Raw genomic sequence first — 22,045 nt, 5'->3', positions numbered from 1 at the left:
GCTCGTCAGTTGATGTCAGCTCATCGTTATATCTTAAAATTCTCTCAATGTGGTCCAAGCCACGACCTGCCTTTGACTGTCAAACTCAAAACTCATCAACACTCCTAAAACTGACCTTTTCTGTCCCAATCACCGCCACACCTTGATCAACAATCCCACCTCAGCTTCCCAACACTGGAGGGAGTGAAAAGGTTGGATAGTATCACACTATTCTAAAAACTGATAAAATGTGATGAACTGGGCATGAAGAACATAAGGTGGCTCTTTAATCCCGGACAACACCGGATCTTTCTGCTTTTAATCCCAACTGATTATTTGTTTTTGCCTATCGTCTTCAACATTCAAGTTACATCAACTTCTAATCTTTTTGGTTTTTATTCACCCTAAACAAGATATATTGTCACTAAGACATAAGGAACTACTGTAATTAGGAGCATACTAAGTGGGGATTTGTGCAGCAAGATGTTTGTTCATATTACATTTAAATTTCTTCATGTTGGTACAGTCAGAGGAGTAGGAATTACAAAGGCAAGCGGTTTAAGAAAAGCTATTTCAGTAGAAAGTTTTTTTGTTTTTTTTTGTACTTGGGAGTCGCCACTTATTAAGGCCCGAAGGCCACTCGAGGATAAGGATTAATGAATGTAAGGAGGTAGTGTAGCAATTGTTAATGGTGTAAATTGGGTAGAATTTGATTATTTATGGCGACGGCTCAACAAGAATTTGTTTACATTGGATTTGAAGGCTACCATGTATTCAACCGGAAAGCAGGACAGTGGAACAGTGTTCCACAGGCAGGTAGTTCTGAGAAAGAAGCTTTGTTCATGGTATCTGCGTTTAGATTTAGGCAGCATTTTGAACCTTTACAATGAAGGGGAGTGATTTTGCTGCTTGTAGAGTTTGTCAAAATTAATTACATTGATGGAGGGGGAGCATAAGCGCAACAAGTTCATTGGAGCACATTCCATTGACGCGAAAACAAGGGATGCACTATTGTTCAGCAGCGTGATAGTAGTTGAAACTTCTTAACTTGGAACCTCATCAGTTTTTTGCAGATATTGGATGCTGGCAGGTGTGAGATGTTTTCTAGATCGTTTAAGGGAGATGACCTTCAGCAGACTTGGCAGAGATTAGTTCTAGTTTTATAACAATTTGCCAAAATCATCAAGTCTAAGCATCTGAAAATAATAGACAACTTTTTGTAAACAAAATGATCAAACTTTTGTCGGATTTAAAAAAAAAAAAAAATCAGCTAAAATCAGCTAACTATTCAATGTTAATAAAATCTTCAACATTTATTCAATAAATCATAAATTTTATCAAGAAATGCAAGTTTTTAAAATGTAATATTATATTATCTTCGACAAAATGTTAAGTTGGGAACAAATTAATGCACTATAATATTTCATTTTAATATATATATATTTTTTTTTGAGGCTCAAAGGCATTATATCATTTTTGAAAGGCAGCATTTTAAGGATCGACCGGATAACAGATTAGAAGATGCACACACTTTGTTAATACTGATATCTCCCTATGGACAGCATAAGAACTGCTGGAGCCATACAAAAGTGGAACATTATGCCAGACAATGACGGTCCTATCACTTATCAAGGCCCGGAAGCCACTTGGGGATAAGGGTTATTGCGTGTACAGTAATCAATGGGATAGTATCGTAGTAATCATTAGTATTAGAGATTCGATAAAGTGTCTTACTTAAGGGGGCGGTTCATCAGGAATTTTTTATGTTGGACTTGAAGACATCCAAGTTGTAGACAGGTGGGAAACAGGCAAACAGAAGAGAAGAGAGTTCCACAGGCGTGCACTTCTAAGAAAGAAGCTTTGTTCATGGAATCTACGTTTTGATTTTGGCACAGATAAAGAGTGGGGAAAATTATTGAAAGTGGTTTCAGCTAGACGAGTGTTTATCGTGAAAGATTGGTGAGGGGGGGGACGAGAGATTGGAGCTCATGCTTGCCATGGAAGTAACGATAAAACAGACAGGCTCACAACGTCTCTTCTGTGGGAGAGAGGTTGCAGGGAAGAGAAAATGGCATCCCACCACGAAGTCTATTTTGTACTCTGTCAAGGCAGGATAGGCTGTTTTTAGCAGCTCCTGCCCAGATGTGGCAGCAGTACTCCATCCTTGTACGTACTTGGCTTTTATATAGATAGAGAATTGCATCAGCAGTGAGATATCTTCTGGAGCAGTAGAAGGATCCCACCATTTTTCCAGCAACCTTGGCAACAGACTTGATGTACGTGTTCCATTTCAGATCAGGAGTAAAGGTCAAACCCAGAAGCTTGTCAAAACATGGAGTCTCCCAAAGACGAGAGCCATCCATTTCAATTGATGCCAGATGGGGATCAGAGTGTTGATGATGTAAAGATAGGAGTTTGGTTTTAGATGCATTAAAAGTAACCAGCTCAACTTAGATTAAAAAAATCAGTTTGCTAATTAAAAGTTTCAAGGATTTGCAATCAAACCACACAAGACGCAAGGTGTGAGAAGATCAAGTAATATGGTTCCATTGCAATAATTAGAGGATGCAACATTAATACAATTTTACAGCTTCAAAGTATTATGACAGGTATCTTGAAGACGTTATAGCATGAAAAAACATGCAAGTCTCAATTTGGGTATTTTGTCATTTTCACTTGTTAATTCCGATATACAACATCCTTTAGATTTATTCCTTTTTCAAGAGTTTGTTTGGTGTTCAATGGCCTCATCAACCACTCTGGAGTCATTTTAAAGTCAAACAGTTTTTTTTTTTTAAATCAACTTATATGAAACAAAGTTTAGTTATATGCCAGGGCAATGGATCACTGATGCTACATTTTATTCAGAGACAAACACAAGATTGTAGATGCATTTCTGGTTTGTGAAATGCTTTTGTCTTGCAGAATAAGGGTGGTTATTATTCTATTTTTAGATCAGATTTTCCAGTAGAGTCCAATTGTTTTTAGGAAATTTAATATATTTTATTTGTAGTGCTGAAAAGTTTTTCTAGGTTGTTTATTTGAAAGAACAGGGATCTCATTTCAAAGTCTTTATATTCAATTTTGTTTAATGGACATAAGTTTTTGACATGGTATACATAAAGGGAGATTTGCAAAAGTGATACAATAACCACAGCAGAAATTAAATAGAGTCTAAAATAAACTACTGCACTAGCAACTGAAATTTTTAAAAATATTTTTTAAAAAGGGGGGGGGCATTATTATTGTTCGTAGTCAAGATTGTCTGCTGTTTTTGACTTCCTGTTTCTGTTGTCCTTTTGGCTGAATAATTAGACATACTTAAATAAACAAGAAGGCCATTCTTAACATGGGGAAAGAAGGTTTACGTTATCTGAGAGGGAGATAATCATTAATTAGAAGGGATCGTATCTTGCTTGTCACTGTTGTCACGTCTGCAAAACAGAAAGCAAAAAGTGTCAAAAGCACAGATATTTTTGACTATAACCAAATTATCCTTATTTTTAGACTTGTATCGAGAGGAAAACAATGTTTAGAGTCATTTTAAGTGTATATCACTAAAAGATCAAGAAAAAAAAGGAAAAACTGAAAATGTTTGTAAAGTGACCATTTCCTGGAATGTTAATCAACTCTTCATGTTGAATAAAGCACAAAACTACTTACCCTCATATCTTCCAAGTGTTTCTTTACATAAATTGTCCTTGTATCCTGATTTTCGCCAGTCACAGAAAATGACCCAATGTACTAGAAAAGAGAACAAAAATCACAAAACGATCAAACTTGATTTAACTTTGAAAAAAAAAAAAAAAAAAAGATTCAATAAAAATTTTTACAAAGCAACAATATATGTTAATCATTTTCTTGAAATGTACTCAGTTTGTATATACCAATCATAATAGATTAAAAAACCTTTTTCAAAGTTTTATTTTATAAAAGTTTTTTTATATAAATTTTGAAAAAATCCAGCCAAGCTCAATGAATGCCTTTTTATTGGGTTCCAGAGCATATATAGTGTAATATGATAATGTAATTAGTATTCATAGGCCTGCTGTCAGGCTCACTCTGCTGGCAGCCATTGTAAATGCAAATTGGTTTATTTAACCTTGAATTATTGCTGTATATACAGTACAATTTAAGTTGATATATCAGTTCTCTCAAGATCACCGAAGTTAAACAATGATGAGCCTGGCCAGTACCAGATGGGTGACCATTTGGGAAGGTTCAACGCTGTATGTACCGTTTGCTTATTTCGGCATTGTTTCCAGTCGTCCTGTACGTATATATACTTGCAACTGGAATTAAAACAATGCCGACTCAGGAGAGATGTGGTTGGAGATTGTGCAGCTCTTGCCACAATAATTTCATGTGCAGGCACCCTTCAGTGGGTATCCATAGTCTGACAGGACTGAACGGAACTTTTTTTTTTTTTTTTTTTTTTTTTTTTTTTTCTTGAAAAAAGTTTTTTTTAAATAATTTTCAATGTTATTTATTTTTTTTTTTTTAATGAAAATTGCTCCAGACTAGGTGTAAAACCACTTGATTTAAGAGGCTAACAAGAATGAAAGATGATGCCTATTGACATTAGTCGTGAAAAGACCAAGGTTTCAAAGTAGGAGGAAAACTGCCAACATCAAGAGAGTTCCACAAACCTGCAGTTCTTGGAAAGAAACTGTCTGATAATGAAATATCAAAAGAACAAATTGATGGAGCCCAATATTCTAACGAGTCAAATGAAGCAGGGAATAGATTAGACAATTCTGAAGAAGGCATGTCATAACAGTATTTATAGAAAAGATTGAGACTAGCAACATCACTTCTGTGAGAGGCTGCAGAAAAGAAAAGGTAGGGGCCAATCAAATTACAGATACATTTTGGCATGTTATCATAAACCCTCAAATGGAACAGAAATTCACCAGCCCAAATATAACAACAATACTCCATATAGGGCCTGCAGATTTGTAAAGATATAGAAGAGCCTCACATGTGATAAGCTGTTTAGAGCAATAGAGCAGACCAACTTTATGAGAATCAGAAAGAGCAATGGATCAAATATATGAACTCCAAGAAAGATTTGCTGAGAAAGAAAGACCAAGAAGTTTCAACATCAATTTCTTCTCAAAAATAGAGCCATCCATGGAAATCTCGGGAAGAAAAAGGACACAACTGCGATTGAAATACGCAAGTTAAGTCTTAACAGGATTAAACGAAACAAGACATTTTGTATCCCATTCCACAAGTGAACTCAGATAAACTTATTCAAATATTTTAGATTCTATTTTTTTTTTTTTTTACTTACGTACACCCCTAACATAGCATATCACCACTTGGACATGAGGGGCTACTAATTGGGATCATGCCTAGGAAAGATTAGCAAGATGTTGGTTTACATTACATTTAAACTTCTGTATTATGTATGAGATGTTGAGTCGAAACGTAACCCATTTCTACATTGATACGAATGAGACCAAAGAGAAAAAAAACTTTAGATTTCCTAAATGTTGAAATAATACCAAGTAAAATGAGTGTTCATTCAATTTTCCCATTGATTACTGTACACGCAATAACCCCTATCCCCGAGCGGCTTCCGGGCTTTGATAAGTGGTGACTTCCATGTAAAAAAAAAAAATACAAGTATGCAGAAATTTAAATGTAATGTGAACTAACATCTTTCGGCTCAACTCCTCACCCAAATTGCCTCCCTATAAATCTGACCTCTATCTCATTAGCCCCTTATGCTGCAGTGATAGTATGTCTAGATTTTGGGCAAGATATTTTTTAAATGTGTGCCTCAACATTAATGACTTAAATATCCAATAGTTGACGATTATCTTTATGCGGCGGAGGTTATTGATGCTTTTTAAAAAGTTTGTTTAGTGTTTCAAGTACGAATTGCGAGTCTATATAGACAATTTGCTTGACTTGCAGGTTTTAATTTTGTCCAGTGCAAAATCAATGGCAATTATTTTATTTATACAACACAAATTATACAGGGTGGAACGATGAAGTTGTCACCCTAAAGAAAGCACTACAGCTTTATTTTAAAACTTTTATTGAAAAAAATCAATTCAGGTAACTTGATTATGAAGTAGAGCTGACATCTATTTAATGTAGCTTCCTTCAGCCTTAATCATCGCCTCGATACGGATCCAGAACTGGGAGCATGCCTTTTCCACAAGCGCTGATGAGAACCCGATGAATACTTGTCGGATGGTGGCGATCAGGTGGGCTTTGGTGTTGTAGGAGGTCATGCTGGTGACGTTCTCGATGTATGACCAAATGAAGTAGTCCAGTGGGTTCAGGTCAGGGGAGGAAGAGGGCCAGTGAGAAAAGGGTACAAAGTCGTAGCACTCCTTCTGAAGACAAGCCTGGGTCTCTTTGGACTTCTGGGCCGGCGCCGAGTTTTGCTGCCACACCCAAGGTCTGCTAGTGGCTACCTGATTGCACCAGAGAATCAGCACACTCTTCAGCACATCCAGGTACCCTTTGGTGTTGACTTTGAAGCCAACTTCAAAGATGTGAGGTGGCATGATGTGGCCCTCACTTAAAACCACACCAAAGACTATAATAGTGGCTGGAAACTTGTTTTCATCACCCTAGGCACATCTCTATTATTTTTGGCAATTCAGTGATGCATTTTGAGGGTGCTGGCGATGGTCCTGTTGTCATAACTTGGATTGGTAGAGAGCACGAGTTGTACAGCGGCGCATCTCCAATCTCACTCATTGAACTTTGTGTCACTTTCAGACTTGATAGAAGGCTCCGTTAAAAAAAATTGTTTACATTGTGGGAAGTGGGACATTGTTAGATATTTAAAAAAATAAATGAAAAAAAAAATGTAGGTTAGTAAAGCCTTCCGAACCTAATTATTAAGCCACCCAATGGCCGTGATTTTAGCAGTGTAGGTAAATATTTTTTTACTGTGACAAGTCTTTATCCTCATATCTATCTGTATAAACATGTTTCAGTTACCCACCAAAAGAAAGGAATCAGAGAATATCTTTAACTCTGGCCCACATGAAAAACAGGTGGATAATAACATATGATTATTATAAAAAAATGATTTGGTTGTTTTATGGTATATATATATATGTGAATTTCCAAGACGAATATATATTTTAAATATGTGGTTTCATAATGAAACATCTGTTGGTACCACAATGGTCGTGAAGGGTCCAGGAGGATGGTAAGGCTAAGGAAGACCATCCAGACCTCCATTGAGTATGCTTTTTATTGCAGCATTATAGCCAGCCTCAATCACTAAGTGGCTCTAACTAGCTTCCATCAAAGGAGGAAGTGTATAGGGAATATCAAATTCACAAACAGTCCTCAGTCGCATGTATATCTTGGATAGGAGAGATGATGACATGGTTTTGCATGTGTTGATGTCCTACTATATACAACGCCAGATATTGCCAAATGGTCACCCATCTGTTATTAACCAAGTTCTATATTGCTTAATCTCGATCTAACATGAACTGAAGTACCGATAGATAGATAGCCTTGAGAAAAGTCCATTGCTAATGATGTCAAAGGTGACTACGTGGTGGGGTTTAAATCCTTCGATGATCATTGTCATCTCCTGCACCGATGATTGCATAATCATGTAACATATCTGTAGATATTCAAATAATTACTTATAATATACACACACACACACACATTATATGTATATATATATATATATATATATATATATATATATATATATATATAAAATGCGACATTGGGAGAGATAGATTAATTTCTGCTCTACTGACATTTCTCTTGTTGATAAAAATAGATTAGCTATATTTCGATTATTTTCTAGAAATTTCCATCGCTAAACACTTAGCGATCATCTACATTATCTTTGTAATTGGGTTCTTTTTGCACCATTCCTTTTTCCAGCCTCATTTTATTATGTAGCTTTTATCGTAAACAATATTTTGGTAAATTCCTACAAAGAATTGATTTCCATTTATTGCAAAAGTAGTTGTTTTTTTTGTTCCATTGACTTTTTTTGGCATCTGTTTAGCTCTAACGTCTCAGCATTGCATAAAAAAACAAACAAAAAAACAAAACCAAAAAAACAAACCCTACCAAAAACGAAAGAAACAAAAAAACAAAAACGAAAAAGAACCCCCCCCCCAAAAAAAAACCGAAAGTGGTTAGCAACTAAATCGTAGGTGAAATGAACTTCAATGCTTCTCGAAGTACAGAAGCACTGGCAGAAGTCTGTGTGAAATATGCCATAAACGGTTGGTGTTCGTCAACAGTAAGGGCAAAAGAAAAGATGATTCAAATGTTGATTCTTTTGTCGGAATACAATTTTCATATTGACATTTTTCAATGTTCCAATTTAACCTTGCATTAAAAAAAAAAAAAAAAAAAAATATCATTCAAAGGTATATACACGTTGAAACACATTTTTTTTTTTTTTTTTTTTTGGTCTGGATCAAATCTTCCACGACTTTATTGGGCTTTGCTGCACTTATTTTCTGGGGTGAATTTGTAATCTCGCAGATTTAATAAATAGCTATAATCTGGATTTTATGCATACAAGACGATCCTGAAGAGCAGAATCTTCATGCAGAGGTGCAATGCAATTTAAAAAAAAAAACAAAACAAAAAAACAGCACTTGGGAGGTAATGGTGGCTATGTGGATAGCAACACAACCTGGTAACCTAGGTGTGTTGAGTTCGAATCCAGTTCGTTGCACAGAAACACTTTCATTTAGAAATGTTGGCAATCTTCATGTGGTTCCTCCCATAAGTGCTCAATGTACTTCTATAATAAATTCCAACTAGAAAGATATCACGGAAACGAATGCCAACAATTATCATCTGATTCATATGACATGAATGAATGTTGTTCAACTACAATAACTTTAGCATATTAGTTTGGAATTTTTGAGATGAAGGCTGATTGTTTATATTTCTGAATGAAACGCAAGTCTGAAGTCAGTAGTTTAACCATTCCAAATCAGATTTTTTTTTTTTAAGTTTTGTTTTTAACGTAATAAATTTGTTCACTCTTTGGCTCTGGTTTGGACTTCACAATCCTCATAAAAATTATGCTAAGTTTATATTACTTGTTTTGATTGAACTATTGTCCTCATCTTGAGTTTTATTTTGCAATGTTTTGGTCGGTGTAAACTCCGATTATTGTCAGGCATGTTGGTCACCATCTTGAAAAAGAAAGGAGTAAAAAGTTACTGGCTCTATAAATTGTTTTGTATTCTTGGAGTTATTCTGTTTTTTGGCTGTGGTTTTGTTTGGTAGACAAAGGGAGGAAACTCTAATAAAGATTGATAAGAGATTATCTCCCTTCAATAGCCGAAATTTTAAGGGTCAATGATTTTTGTTTTTCCTACAATTAGAAATTTCCAAATGCTATTAATATTCAGGCGACCCAAACAATCAGCACATACAAAAAAAGAAAAATTACTAAGCAGACCACGTTTAGAAATTAATAACATTTGGGAACCTTTAATTGAAGGAAAAAAAAATTGTAAACCCTACAAAATTTTAGCGATGGAAGGGAGATAGTCCCCTGTCAATCTTTATTAGAGTTGCCTCCCCTTTGTCAACCAATATTTTCACACATACGAAACCATGGCCAAAAAATAGAACAACTCCAAGATACGAAAATATCTACGGAGCCAGTAACTTTTCTCTTTTCTTTTCCAAAACAACAACCAACATGGCCGACGACAATCGAAGGCTACACTGACTGAAACATTGTACAAATAACACTGAAGATGAGGACAATAGTCCAATCAAAACAAGTAATATAAACGTTAGCATAATTTTCATGAGGATTGTGAAGTCCAAACCAGAGCCAAAGAATGAAAGAAAAAAAAAAAAACCGTAACTTTTGTTTAAAAGTCTGAATTGGAATGGTTAAACTGCTGACTTCAGACTTGCATTTCACTCATGATTTCAAATGTTTCTTCAATCTTTGTACTTTTTTTTTAAAGAATGTTGAAAATACATCTTTTTGGTTTTCCATTTCTTTCTACCACATAAGAGATAAACCACGGTATGGTATAAAATTTAACCAGTCAGTAATAGCACTTTTAGTATGGTGATATACCTGGCACAGAAGTCATATGCGTGATTTAACAACTGGAACTGCGTAAGGATGATCGTGGTGTGACAGAAGATCGTATATCGCTTAACAAGCATCAAACTTAAGTCAGTACTTAATTTATGATGCCCTAATATCTTCACACTCAAAACTAAACACATTCTTAAGGCAGAATATTTGGTCTGTTTTGCTATATGGTTGCGAAAGCTGGATTATCTGCTGCAAAATGCAGAAATGCATTAATAGTGCAGAAATTTGGTTTGTGAAGCAAATGTTAAGGGTCGTTTGGAAAGATCACATTTCTAATGAGGAAATATGGGTTAGATCTGGATGCACTAAAGGAATGCGGATGGAAAAAATAACGAAAAGACAAATGATGTTCTCATGACATATTTATCGTCAAACAAGCATAGAACATCTGGTATTGACTGGTAGAATGTCAGGATCGAAAAATCAAGGTCGACCAAGATGCATTTTGATGGACAACTTGATCGATTTGACGGAATTATCAAAAGTTGAGCGGTTTTGGGTTATGGAGAGCTGTGGTTGCTGATGCTCTTAAATGGCAGAGCTGCTGCTGATGATGAACAACACATTAAACGATACTATAATCAGTAATAACAAACGTTTAAAACTTTGGAAGCTTCCAGACAATGTAATAAGTTTTTGTTTATCAAAAGGGCACACAAAAATAGACAAGATGCCAGCAAATCTCGTATCTATTGCACAACGCAAATTAGACTCTCTGTACATTTTGACTGCCAAACCAATCAAGTGCTTCCCAGTAGTTGATGAATGAAGAATGCTAAAGTTCCATAGCAGCTAGACTGGGAATCGCTCAGTACATTACGCGACCGATGACGTTAACGAGTTCAGAGGTTCTTGCTCCAGCAGGAAATCAATATTTTATACATTAGCATATTTAGATCTCCGAGCCCTTCAGGTTAGTTTACAAATAAGTTTATATCTTCTAAGGAAACTAAGTTATTCTGGTCACAATGTTGTAATAATGAATATACTTTTTGCTTTTCCTGAAGTATCTATTTACAATTTATATGCATGTATAGTAAGATGTCTCGTCCTCAGCTGGAACAAACTGGTAAGAAAATTGAAAAATATATATAATGTATATCTCATAAAATTGAAAAATATATATAATGTATATCTCATAAAATTGAAAAATATATATAATGTATATCTCATAAAATTGAAAAATATATATAATGTATATCTCATATGGTAATCCATATGCAAGATGGCACAGACAGCCATATGCAAATACAGAGCCGACAACAAAATGAGATGAAAGTAAAGAAAAAAAAAAAGAGTATAAAAAAAGAGAGAGCATGCTCGAAAAAAAAAAAAAAGGATCATTTTAGAGACAGCACCCACATACTGTTATTAACTTCCTCACATACATTTGTTTGATTAGTAATTGAAAAAAAAAAAATTTTCTGTTTCTCTCTCAAGAGCACATCACGTGAGGAACGTCAGAACTGTAATGAGAAGTCACGCATGGCAGGAGAATGAGTAAATAAATGCCGTTGTACAACAACAAAAAAAGCGAGTTGAAATTCTTTTCTATATTTTTGTCTCCTTTGTGATGTAGACTACTACAACGTGTTGGGTAAAAGTGTGTAAGCGTCGAAGTAATGTTACATGTGTATGAGCGTGTTCTGGGGTAACTGACACCCCTATTCCTGTCTTCACATGGACTCTCCCATCGCTGTGAAAGGCAGCCATTTTGGACTCTCTAATCAGAGATTCCATGCCAGCCTAATCGTTGACATGACTTTACCGACTCTCCTGTTTGATATTGTGAACCCCTAAAATAAGGCCACAACAGAGCGGATATGCATTTTTTCCCCAAGTATTTTAGTTATTTCCAAATGTAAATGAATTATAAAAAATATTTTTATAAAATTTTTATTGTTCAAGAAATTACTTTGGTTTACTCTGGTTCTTTTCCTTTTAACATCGGAACACCTTTTACTCTAATAGTTTCTTCATTTGAATTGTTACACTTTGGAATCCCCTTCCGGTCTCCTGCTTCCCTGGCTATACCGACATGCAGAAATTTAAATGTAATGTGAACAGACATCACACACCCAACTCCCTACATGATATTCCCGTAGGTATGATCCTAAATAGTAGCCGCTTATGTCCAAGTGCCTAGTTTGTGGTGAAAAAGAGATAACAAAAAAATTAAGAAAAAATTATCAAAGCTTTTTAAAACAAATATGGCGAATTTTCATGTATTTAGAATGTCTATTTTGGAATTTTGATAGTATTCATTTTGATGTAGAATTCATTTTGATAATTAATGTATTCAAATTAAAAAATAAAATTAAAAAAAAACATCAGATAGCAAATTTAAATAATTAAACCCCCTCCCCGAAAAAAAAAATATATGATACACTTAGAAGAAACATCTGAATGAAATTAAAACTCGCCCTATATAAAAGATAACATGGTTACCGCCCTTAGATCAGCTCACTAAGTGATCTCCGTTTTTTAATTAACTTAAATTCAGATTCAATTGTTTTAACCGTTTCTCAACTAGAACGCAGAAAATGCAAAACAAACAAATAAATTAAGAAACAATAATTATGTTCAAAATACAAATCATAAGTTCAGGTACAAAAGCCCCTCACTAAAAAAAAAAAAAAAAAAAAAAAAAAAAAAAAAATCTAATTATATCAAAATAAAATACTAAACACGTTTCAGGCCATTGTTTGCTGCAAGACTTACTCTTTACAGAAACGCGTTTGAACCAAAGTCAAACACACACCTGATGAAGAGATCTTTCTTGAAATATTATAGAACACCAGACCATCTAACAAAGGTAATCACGGTACAAATACAAATAAAATGAGTGTATGAAATATATAAATATGTATACATGCATTTGTAATTTGTATTAATAAAACTATTCTTCATCTGCTCCAGTTTGTGTCTTTCCGTTACCTCTGCATTGTACTGCCTTCTACAGATTACATTTAACTATATACTATATAATGCTTCAAGCAAACTACATTCACCTCGTATTTTTTTTTGGGGGGGGATTTCTTGAGATTTTTGTTTTGTTTCCAGTAGTTTTGCTAGTGTACTAACATAAGTATACACATTTAAATAACATCACTGTTCTCGACTTTTTTTTTTTCAATTTCAAGTCTTTCAAGTTTTTGAGAAAGTAAAAACAAAAAATATGAAAAATAAAAATCCAGACAGACATCACTAAACTTACGTAAAAATAAAAATTAAAATAAAAAGCACCCAAACAAATTTGTACCAAAGTCAACATTTTTTCATTTCTTCAAACTTTCCTTTCCCTAAAAATCTTTATTTTCACAGGAAGTTTTAAACTGCGATCCATTTCCATTAATCTATGTCATCAGATGAAACATTTCAATTAAAATCAATCTGCTTCACAACAGACTTAAAATGCAGTTAACGATTATCAATAAACATAAAAATTTAAATGTCTGAAAGATAGACATTTTTTTTTTTTAATCAATTTCCCTGTAAACGGATTCTGTATCAACAGGTTGATAATGGATGTCTTATGGGGAAAAATATGTTTAGGATTAAAAAAAAAAAAAAAAAAAGAGAAATCATGTTTATCCAAGGAGGAAGGGAAGAAAGAGACGGGAAGAGAGGGAGTAAATGAAAAGGTAGTGGTAGGAGGGAACCGGAAAAGGAAGAGTAGGTCAAATATTTAGTTGCTTATTAATGAAGTTACATTTTATATAAGGTCGGGGGGGGGGGTAGAGAGTCATAATTTATCAAGACTAAAAACGTCTTATCTAGAGTTAATGAGATGGATTGTTAGTTGAATTATGATGAATATTATGAGAGGATTGAAAATGATGGATAGAAATAATAAAACTTGATGACTTATAAAGATGATTTATAACAAGTGTTTATTGATTTGAAAAAGGCCATGTTGCGGCCCTCAAGGAAGTAATATTGTGATAATGTGTTCCCCAGTTCTGGGAAAGAAACTATTCATGAGAATTACATTTCACACAAAGGAATTCTTTGTAGTTGTGGTAATAAGACGAGTTCTTACTGTGACATCTTTACAAGGAATCAGGAATCGAAGTCATGTTGAGCACATTCCATGAAAATGAGAGAGAGAGAGAGAGAGAGAGAGAGAGAGAGAGAAACAGAAAATATATTTTTTTTCAATTACTAATCAAACAAATGTATGTGAGGAAGTTAATAGTATGTGGGTGCTGGATAATGGTTTAAAACGTGTTTAAGTGTGTTTATCTATATATCTATAAAAGTGAAAATGTGCGCGTGTGTGTGTGTGAGAGAGAGAGAGAGAGAGAGAGAGAGAGAGAGAGAGAGAGAGAGAGAGAGAGAGAGAGAGAGAGGGAGAGGGTGGCTGTAGAAATGAGCCGATATCCTTCACAAAGTTTGCAAAGTCAATTTTGTACTTTGTCCCCAGATGTGGCAGCAGTAGTGCAGTACTCCAACTTATGATACATCTGACTTGTACGGATAAAGCATTGCATCAGAAGTCAGATACTTTCTGTAGCGATAGAATGATCCAGCCATTTTCTCAAAAGCATGTTTATTTAGAGGGCGGTAGGGCTGTATTAAATGCTGAGGTCAGCATCAAGTAAAATAAATGCCAAACCAAATACAACGATTACGATAGGGTTGTGGGTCAGCAAAGATATCAAAGAACAACTATTTGCTTCTGTTTCCCTTTGGTGCAAAGGGTCAGTGTCAGATGGCAGCAGCAGCCACCCATTTCTATGTGAAGGATTAGACATTACTTTTCATTAAAATTCTCACTCCAAATGGCAAAGTGAACAAACATCAATAAGTACAAATCAGTGTGTGTGTGTGTGTGTGTGTGTGTGTGTGTGTGTGTGTTGTCTATGGTTCCAATTGAAAAAAAAAGCCTTACATCCAAATTAAATTCAACCCATTCATGGAGTCATTGATAAAATTAACAGTTCTTTCTGTAATATAACACCACTCTTAATATAAATAAATAAATAAAGTCTGACTTGTCCAACAAGTTTTAAGCAGGAATGTCCGACAGTGTGTTTTATTACTGTTCTATGCGTTCCAAATGTGTACTTCTATGTCGGAAGCACACCTGGATATAACAGTTTTTGGCTGTGATGGCCCTTTTCAGTTCAGAAATAACCTGAGGATATCTTGGAGATTACCTAATAAATAAAAATATGGGAGGTTATGGTCTGGTGAGTATAAAGACTTATGAGAAATGGTTGTCTACAGCCGGAGCAGAAGTGAGAGACTTTTAAAATGGTGTTGAGACGAGATTAATGGAAATAAATGCTTTCGTTGAAAAAGAAAAAGAAAAAAAATGCTGACCAGATTTTTATCGTTTGTTTGTTCCTGCAACTTTACACCTATACCGCTAATTGTTGAAGAGTCCGTACATTTTATTGAATAGCGATCAGACAGATTGGATATTCATAATAGAAACTTAGACAATTCGGATATAGCGTGCAGTTTATTTGTACAAAATATGATTGAATTGCATAAGTGATTATCGATTTTACAGATGGTATTGGAGGGGGGGGGGTTTACCCTATATCATGGTCAAACAGTTTTTTCTTGTAGATGATTTTACAAGAAAAAAGATTTAAGTAGTTGCCCGGAACTCAATTTTAGACAATACTACACATGACGTGCACGATATTTTTATTTTTACAACCAGTGTTTCAACATGATTAGTCTTGGAGGCTGAGAAAATACAGGTTAGTGTGGTAGAAAAATACCTTAGCTATGGCGGGAAGATTCACAGAAATCACTGAATTTGACAATTTTTCAGACAGTCTATATGCGATACTATGTTCTTGATGTGCAATGATTATAAAATGCAACTGTGTTCCCTCATTATGCTCAGCTTCACCTTTCACTTTATTGTTATTTCAAATCGCATGCATTGGATTTAATATTATACACTTTTTATGGTATTAATTTGTATTGTTTGGACAACTGTTCTTGTCGTTATTCTCACAAAATTTTGGTCAATACGACTTGCTTTAGTTAGTTAAGACTTCTATTTGGTCATGGCTGATGGAATAAGGACATGCTAACCCTGCAGACTAAATATAGGGTTCCGTTCAAAATTCTATACAGATTCCCCAGGTTCAATAGAAAGATTCCCTAGTTCGACAAGATACACCTGAAAAAGATCAACGGTCACATCAGCTGAAATGTGAGAATATCACTTTGGATGAGAAGTTATTCAAATAATTCAAATACAAAATCTAAAAAAAAAAATCAAAAGCATAAAATGTTTTTCAATTATATTTCATTAAAATATATTAAAAATAACATAAAATCGAAAAACAAAAAATACATATGTTAAAATGTCCATGGGTGCTTCTAGAATATTAATTTCAAGGTTATGAGTTTTTTTGATTTGTTTTTGAAGCATGAAAACGATGTTTTTTTACATTTAATATTTTAATTTTTATAGTATTTTTATATTTCAAGTGGTTCTCTGTTCTTGTTCACAAAAAAATTTGCTACTTTTTTGTGAACAAGAGTGGAGGACCGCTTGAAATATAAAACAATATTGTTTTCACACACACACACACACACACACATATATATATATAACTACTTAATTTACTCACATAAAATTAATATGCGAAAGTATAGATTTATGCGTAAGAGTCCTAGAGTGGATGAAACGCGGAATATTCAGTGTAACTTAATCGCCATATATATTTTATAAATTACTAATATATATATACTCACTTTTTTTTTTTTTTTTACCTTCCTATTCATGTATGGTTACTTCTTTCTTTGTAGATATATTTTATATTTTATTTTTATATTTTCTTTAATATTTCTTAATATATACATTCTTCATTTTTAATCTAAATGTTCTTAAGCCAGCTTTTATTTGTATTTTGTATAATGCTGGCCTTTCTCCTCTTCTGATGAGAAGCATTTAGCTTTGAAATACCATAGCCTAAAAGGTTTTTCTCTCCATTTTATCTTCTTGTCTTATTGATCTGAAAACACAATATTTTTTTTCTTTTTTTACTCACCTTCACCCCCAAACAAGACATGTTGCCACTTGGACGTAAGGGAATACTAATTGGGACCATGTCTAAGAAAGATCAAGATGTTGGTTCATGTTGAATTTGAACTTCTGCATATCAGTACAGTTTGGGAAGCAGGCAGCAGGAAGAAAATTCCAAAGTCTAGCTGTTCTAACGAAGAAGCTATTTGAGTAGAAAACTGACATTTAGGGACCTCAACAGTGAAGGGGTGTGATTTTGTTGCTAAACGAGTTTATGAGGAATATGTACGTCGAAGGGGCACAAGAGTTCATCAGAGCACAGGGATGCAACATTGCGGCAATGAGACAGGGGTTGAAGCCTAGTTGACAAAGTGGAACCTATTATTGGAGACCCTTTTTTTTGGCCCCTATCGAAGGGGGAGAGACTAGTGGTAGATGCACCAGCTCAGATGTAGTGACAATACTCCATACATGGGCGAATGGTGGCCTTATTGAGGTACAGGATACTTTCAGGCATAAGTAGTTTTCTAGCACGGTAGAGAGAGCCCACCTTTTTTGCAGCAGCCTTTGCAATGTCCTCAATGTATTTCCAGTTCATATTGTCTGTGATTGTTAAGCTGAGGAGTTTGGAGGAAAAATTCTCAGGTAGGGAGTTATTTTTTATGGATATCAGTAGTTGGAGAGGTTTTTTGTAATTGTTGAAGGAGAACAGCTTAGTCTTGCTAGCATTAAATGTTACCTTCTATTAGTATTTATTTGCTTTCCCAACAAAACAAAATGTGACACAAGGTCGTTTTTAATGTGGGGTTAAACCAGCTCCCCACCCCCAAAAAAGAGAAAAGGGACACTGGTTGCGACCAAAAATAATAATTGTCCCAGTATAGAGGGTTTCCCCTCCACTGACCGGGACAAATTACCTCAAGTGCAGCATCTGCAGAACAGATACTACACTTTAATCCCGGCCCGAATGCCAAGTTATTTATGTTCCCATTCAACTATGGTCCGGAGGTCATTTTCTAATGATTCAGTCATTGTCTTGGATTTGTGTACATCCGTTCTTTCCTCATGCATGTTATAGAGCGTTGTATCATCAGCAAATATACCCATTACGGACCATATATTATCGGGGAGGTCATTGATGAATATCAGTGGCTTAAGGATCGACCCCTGAAGTACTTCCGCATTAATGTTATGCTACTTGGATGAATGTCCATCAATGACAACCTGGATGGTCCTATTGTCTAAGAAGGATCTAATTATATTTAGTATTCGTCCAGTTATAACAAATGATTTGATTTTCATTAGCAGCCCTTCATGCCAGACTTTGTAAAAGGCCTTGGATATATCGATATACCCGCTATATCCAGTATATGCGTTTAAAGATGACTTTAAAAAAATATCTACAGTAAAATGACATTTCCCAAATTCATACTCAGAAAGGAGATTAGCTTTTGCAAGGTGGACTAATGCTTGATTTATTAGCCTCAAAGATTTTAGCGAAGAGGGGGAGGAGATTTATAGGGTGATAATTGAGAGGGTCGGTCGTTTTGCCAGAATTCTTGTACACTAGTACTACAGAGGCCATCTTCCAGCTATTAGGGAAGCAGGATTCAGCAAGGCATTTGTTGTTGAACTTGGAAAGTAGGTGGGCTAGCTCAGCTGAGCATTTCTCAATTGGTTATATGTAACTGTTAAAAGTTATATGTAACTTTTATTATATATATATATATATATATATATATATATATATATAGTAAGTTATAAAAGATATAGGGGAACCTGGGTCAAAGCGAGATACTTAAGGAAAAAAGAACTGTCGAGTCAAAGGTAACATTGACATATAAACCATATTCTGTTTACTGAACATTCAACGTATTGGAAAACAATGCCACAACAAAAAAAAAAGATGAGAAATTATTTTCAAAAGAAATACAGACGATTTATTCAGCTAACTGTATTGTCCCGTTTTGCCCCATGCTTGGGGCAAAACAAGACAGATCTTGGTCTGAATAAGTCAGTCTTCACAGAGCTCACAAATGAAGATTGGGGTCTTGTTGCATTCGTCTAGACCTGCACAGCCGTAGTGTGCCCCATTTCCTACAGTCCCTTTGACAGGCCACCCAGCTTTCTGCACTCTCAGAATACAGTTCGTCACAGATCAAAATAGATCAATTTTGAATACTTACCCCTTTTTGATGTACGGGGCTGAATAAAACAATGGTAGACGTTGGCGGCAAGGCGTTACCACATGATCTCTTGATCAGACTCCTCACGAAAGAGCTCTCTCTCTGTTTCAGTTATCTGTGGTGTCCCATTTTACCCCGCTATCTCATTTTGCTCCAGGTTCCCCTATGGCGACCATATATATTTCATAACTTACTAACTAGCTCTACCTACGTATTGAGCACTGTTGAAGTATATACTTAAAGTTTACGCATAAATTTATACTTTCGTATATTAATTTATGTGAGTAAATGAAGTAGTTTATAATATATATATATATATATATATATATATATATATATATATATATACACACACACACAGATACACACACATTTCTATTATCTTACGATTTGTGTTGCATACTTCTGACCACAAAAAATGCCACTAAACACAAACTGTTATAAATTAAAACAGACCTTTATTACTCAGAGTTAAATCTTTTTTTTTTTTTTTCACAGCTATACATTAATATAATATTCTTTTCCACTGTCCATCTTCAGCATTGGGGGTGGGGTGGAGATTTTTTAAAACACATTTGCCCAGTATGCAGTTGTAAACCTGAAAGAACAACTTTTACTTCTAGTCTCTCATTTATCCTATCTTGACTTCCTGTATTCTTACGTCATTTCCCTCGACACATTAACTTAATTTTAGAACGGAAATTTCTTTCTTATGTAATCTAATTTCGAAATCAAATTTTTCTCCCTAATTAATCTAACATTTCCTATGAATATTTTTGCTACATTTTCAACCTTATAAAAAAATTAGAAAATGTTTTTAAAAATCCAAATTTTAAAGAAAATTAATTAAAATTTTTTTTTTTTTTTTTTTTTCAATTACTAATCAAACAAATGTGTGTGAGGAAGTTAACAGTATGTGGGTGCTGGATAATGGTTTAAAACGTGTTTAAGTGTGTTTATATATCTATAAAAGTGAGAATGTGTGTGTGTGTGTGTGTGTGTGTGTGTGTGTGGACACTTCTCAACCTATATATACAACAAATTTTTTATCTACAGACATGAAATTGGTATACAGGGTATTCAGGTACGTGAAAAACTTTGTAATCAGTTTCATCCAGAAAATAGGGATGCTAAGAGATTAAGATTGAAAAATTGGTACTTAGGGATTATCAGATTTTTATTTGTTTGTCAACTGTAACACTCAATCTCATCCAGAGTATTTTTTTTTCTGCTTACAAAAAGCGAATGTTTAGAAAAAAACAATCCTCGCATGCACAGGTCTCAGTTTCTCTTTCTGTTTTTTTTTTTTTTTTAAATTTAACTAGGTAACTCAAGGTACATTTGTTAATGTGTATATATATATATATATATATATATATATATATATATATATATATATATATATATAAAGCTGAACGTCTGTGTGTGTGTCTGGTCACGAATAGGCTCCTATATGGTTGACTATTATAGAAAACTGATCACATATAATCATAGAAGATGTATAAAGACAGAGGAATGGGTATGTTTGAAAATTGGGTACAATAATGAATATCTCCAGTATCAAATAATCCTTATAGACTGTGAAATTTACTTTATGTATGAAAACCAAAGAGGGGAGATATAACATATGAGAAATATTTATCATTGATATGTATCCGATATAATATAAAAAAAGAATAAAGAAATTTAAAAAGATATAATGGAAGTTTGGAATCAAGTCTCCCCTTGCTGTTAGTTCAGATCATTTGAAATCACATTAGCAAGTTTTAGTCTCCCCTCCATCAAGACCAGAGGTTTTGAGGTAAATTATATACCACCTTAGGATGTAGAAATTTCTAAGTTAATATCTGAGCGCGTGTTTATACCACTGGGAGAGATGCACACTCATTTTTCGTTAAAACATGCATCTAGAAGGAAAACTGATATAAAAACCTGAGGTCTACTGCTTGCTCCATCTTGTCGCAGCCGTTGCACTGACTGAAATTAGCTGTTGTACCGAAAATGTGGTTGGTTCTACACAAAGCCTTCACCACTATAAACAAATCATCTGTGTGGATTTCCAAACAACTTAGTTGTTGTGGCGGATCCTCATACGTCGAAATCGATAAGAGTATTCATCATCATATCAGGTTGACAAGAAATTTCTTGCAGGTTTTAACTTTTATCTCAGCTCAAAAAAATTTTTATTATTCGAAATAAGCACCATCAGAATCAACACTTTTGCTAACGCAAATCAAATATATTTATGCCAGTAAAAATCTTGCATTTTGTTGCCAATGAAGTTGCTGAAGACGTTTTTGAAGCATTTCAAACGCAGAACATTGTCGAGATGCTTGAAAAAGTGGTAGTCGGTAGGTAAGAGGTCTGGAGAGTATGGCGGATGAGGCAGTGTTTTGCAGCCTAATTTGTTCAACTTCTGCAGGGTCGGTTTAATACTGTGCGGTCAGACATTGTCATGGAGGAGAATTAGGCCTTTTCTGTTGACTAATGCTGGGTGTTGTTGTCAAAGTGTCTGATGCATTTCATCCATTTGTTGATAGTGCTTCTTCGCTATAATGTTTTCGTCTGCATTCAAAAAACTAATGGATGAGACCAGTCGCAGATCACCAAACAGTTAGCATCACCTTCTTTTGGTGCAACTCTGCGTTAGAGAAGTGTCATGGAGCTTTTTTGGCGTCTAACCACTGAGCTGAACATCGCCGGTTGTCAAAAAGAACCAATTTTTCATCGTAAGTCACAACCCAGAAACGAGTTATTCTTGTGTAAATGAGATTCAAATTA

General features: G+C 34.6%; 1 protein-coding gene across 29 annotated transcripts in view; it reads right to left on the bottom strand.

Moving 5' to 3' along the window:
* LOC145301788 (uncharacterized) overlaps positions 1-22,045 on the bottom strand; it is a 533,649-nt gene that overhangs the window by 293,476 nt on the left and 218,128 nt on the right. For all 29 annotated transcript variants that reach the window (XM_080144599.1, XM_080144601.1, XM_080144602.1 and 26 more), the window contains exon 2: positions 3,643-3,723. In XM_080144599.1, coding sequence (XP_080000725.1) covers positions 3,643-3,723 — 81 coding nt within the window. The remainder of the gene's footprint in view (positions 1-3,642; positions 3,724-22,045) is intronic.

This window comes from Euprymna scolopes, chromosome 2 (genome assembly GCF_053919585.1).
Source record: "Euprymna scolopes isolate OS-2025 chromosome 2, ASM5391958v1, whole genome shotgun sequence".
NCBI classification, from domain to species: domain Eukaryota; kingdom Metazoa; phylum Mollusca; class Cephalopoda; order Sepiida; family Sepiolidae; genus Euprymna; species Euprymna scolopes.
Note: the sequence above shows the minus strand (reverse complement) of the source record. Positions and strands in the feature narration are given on the sequence as shown.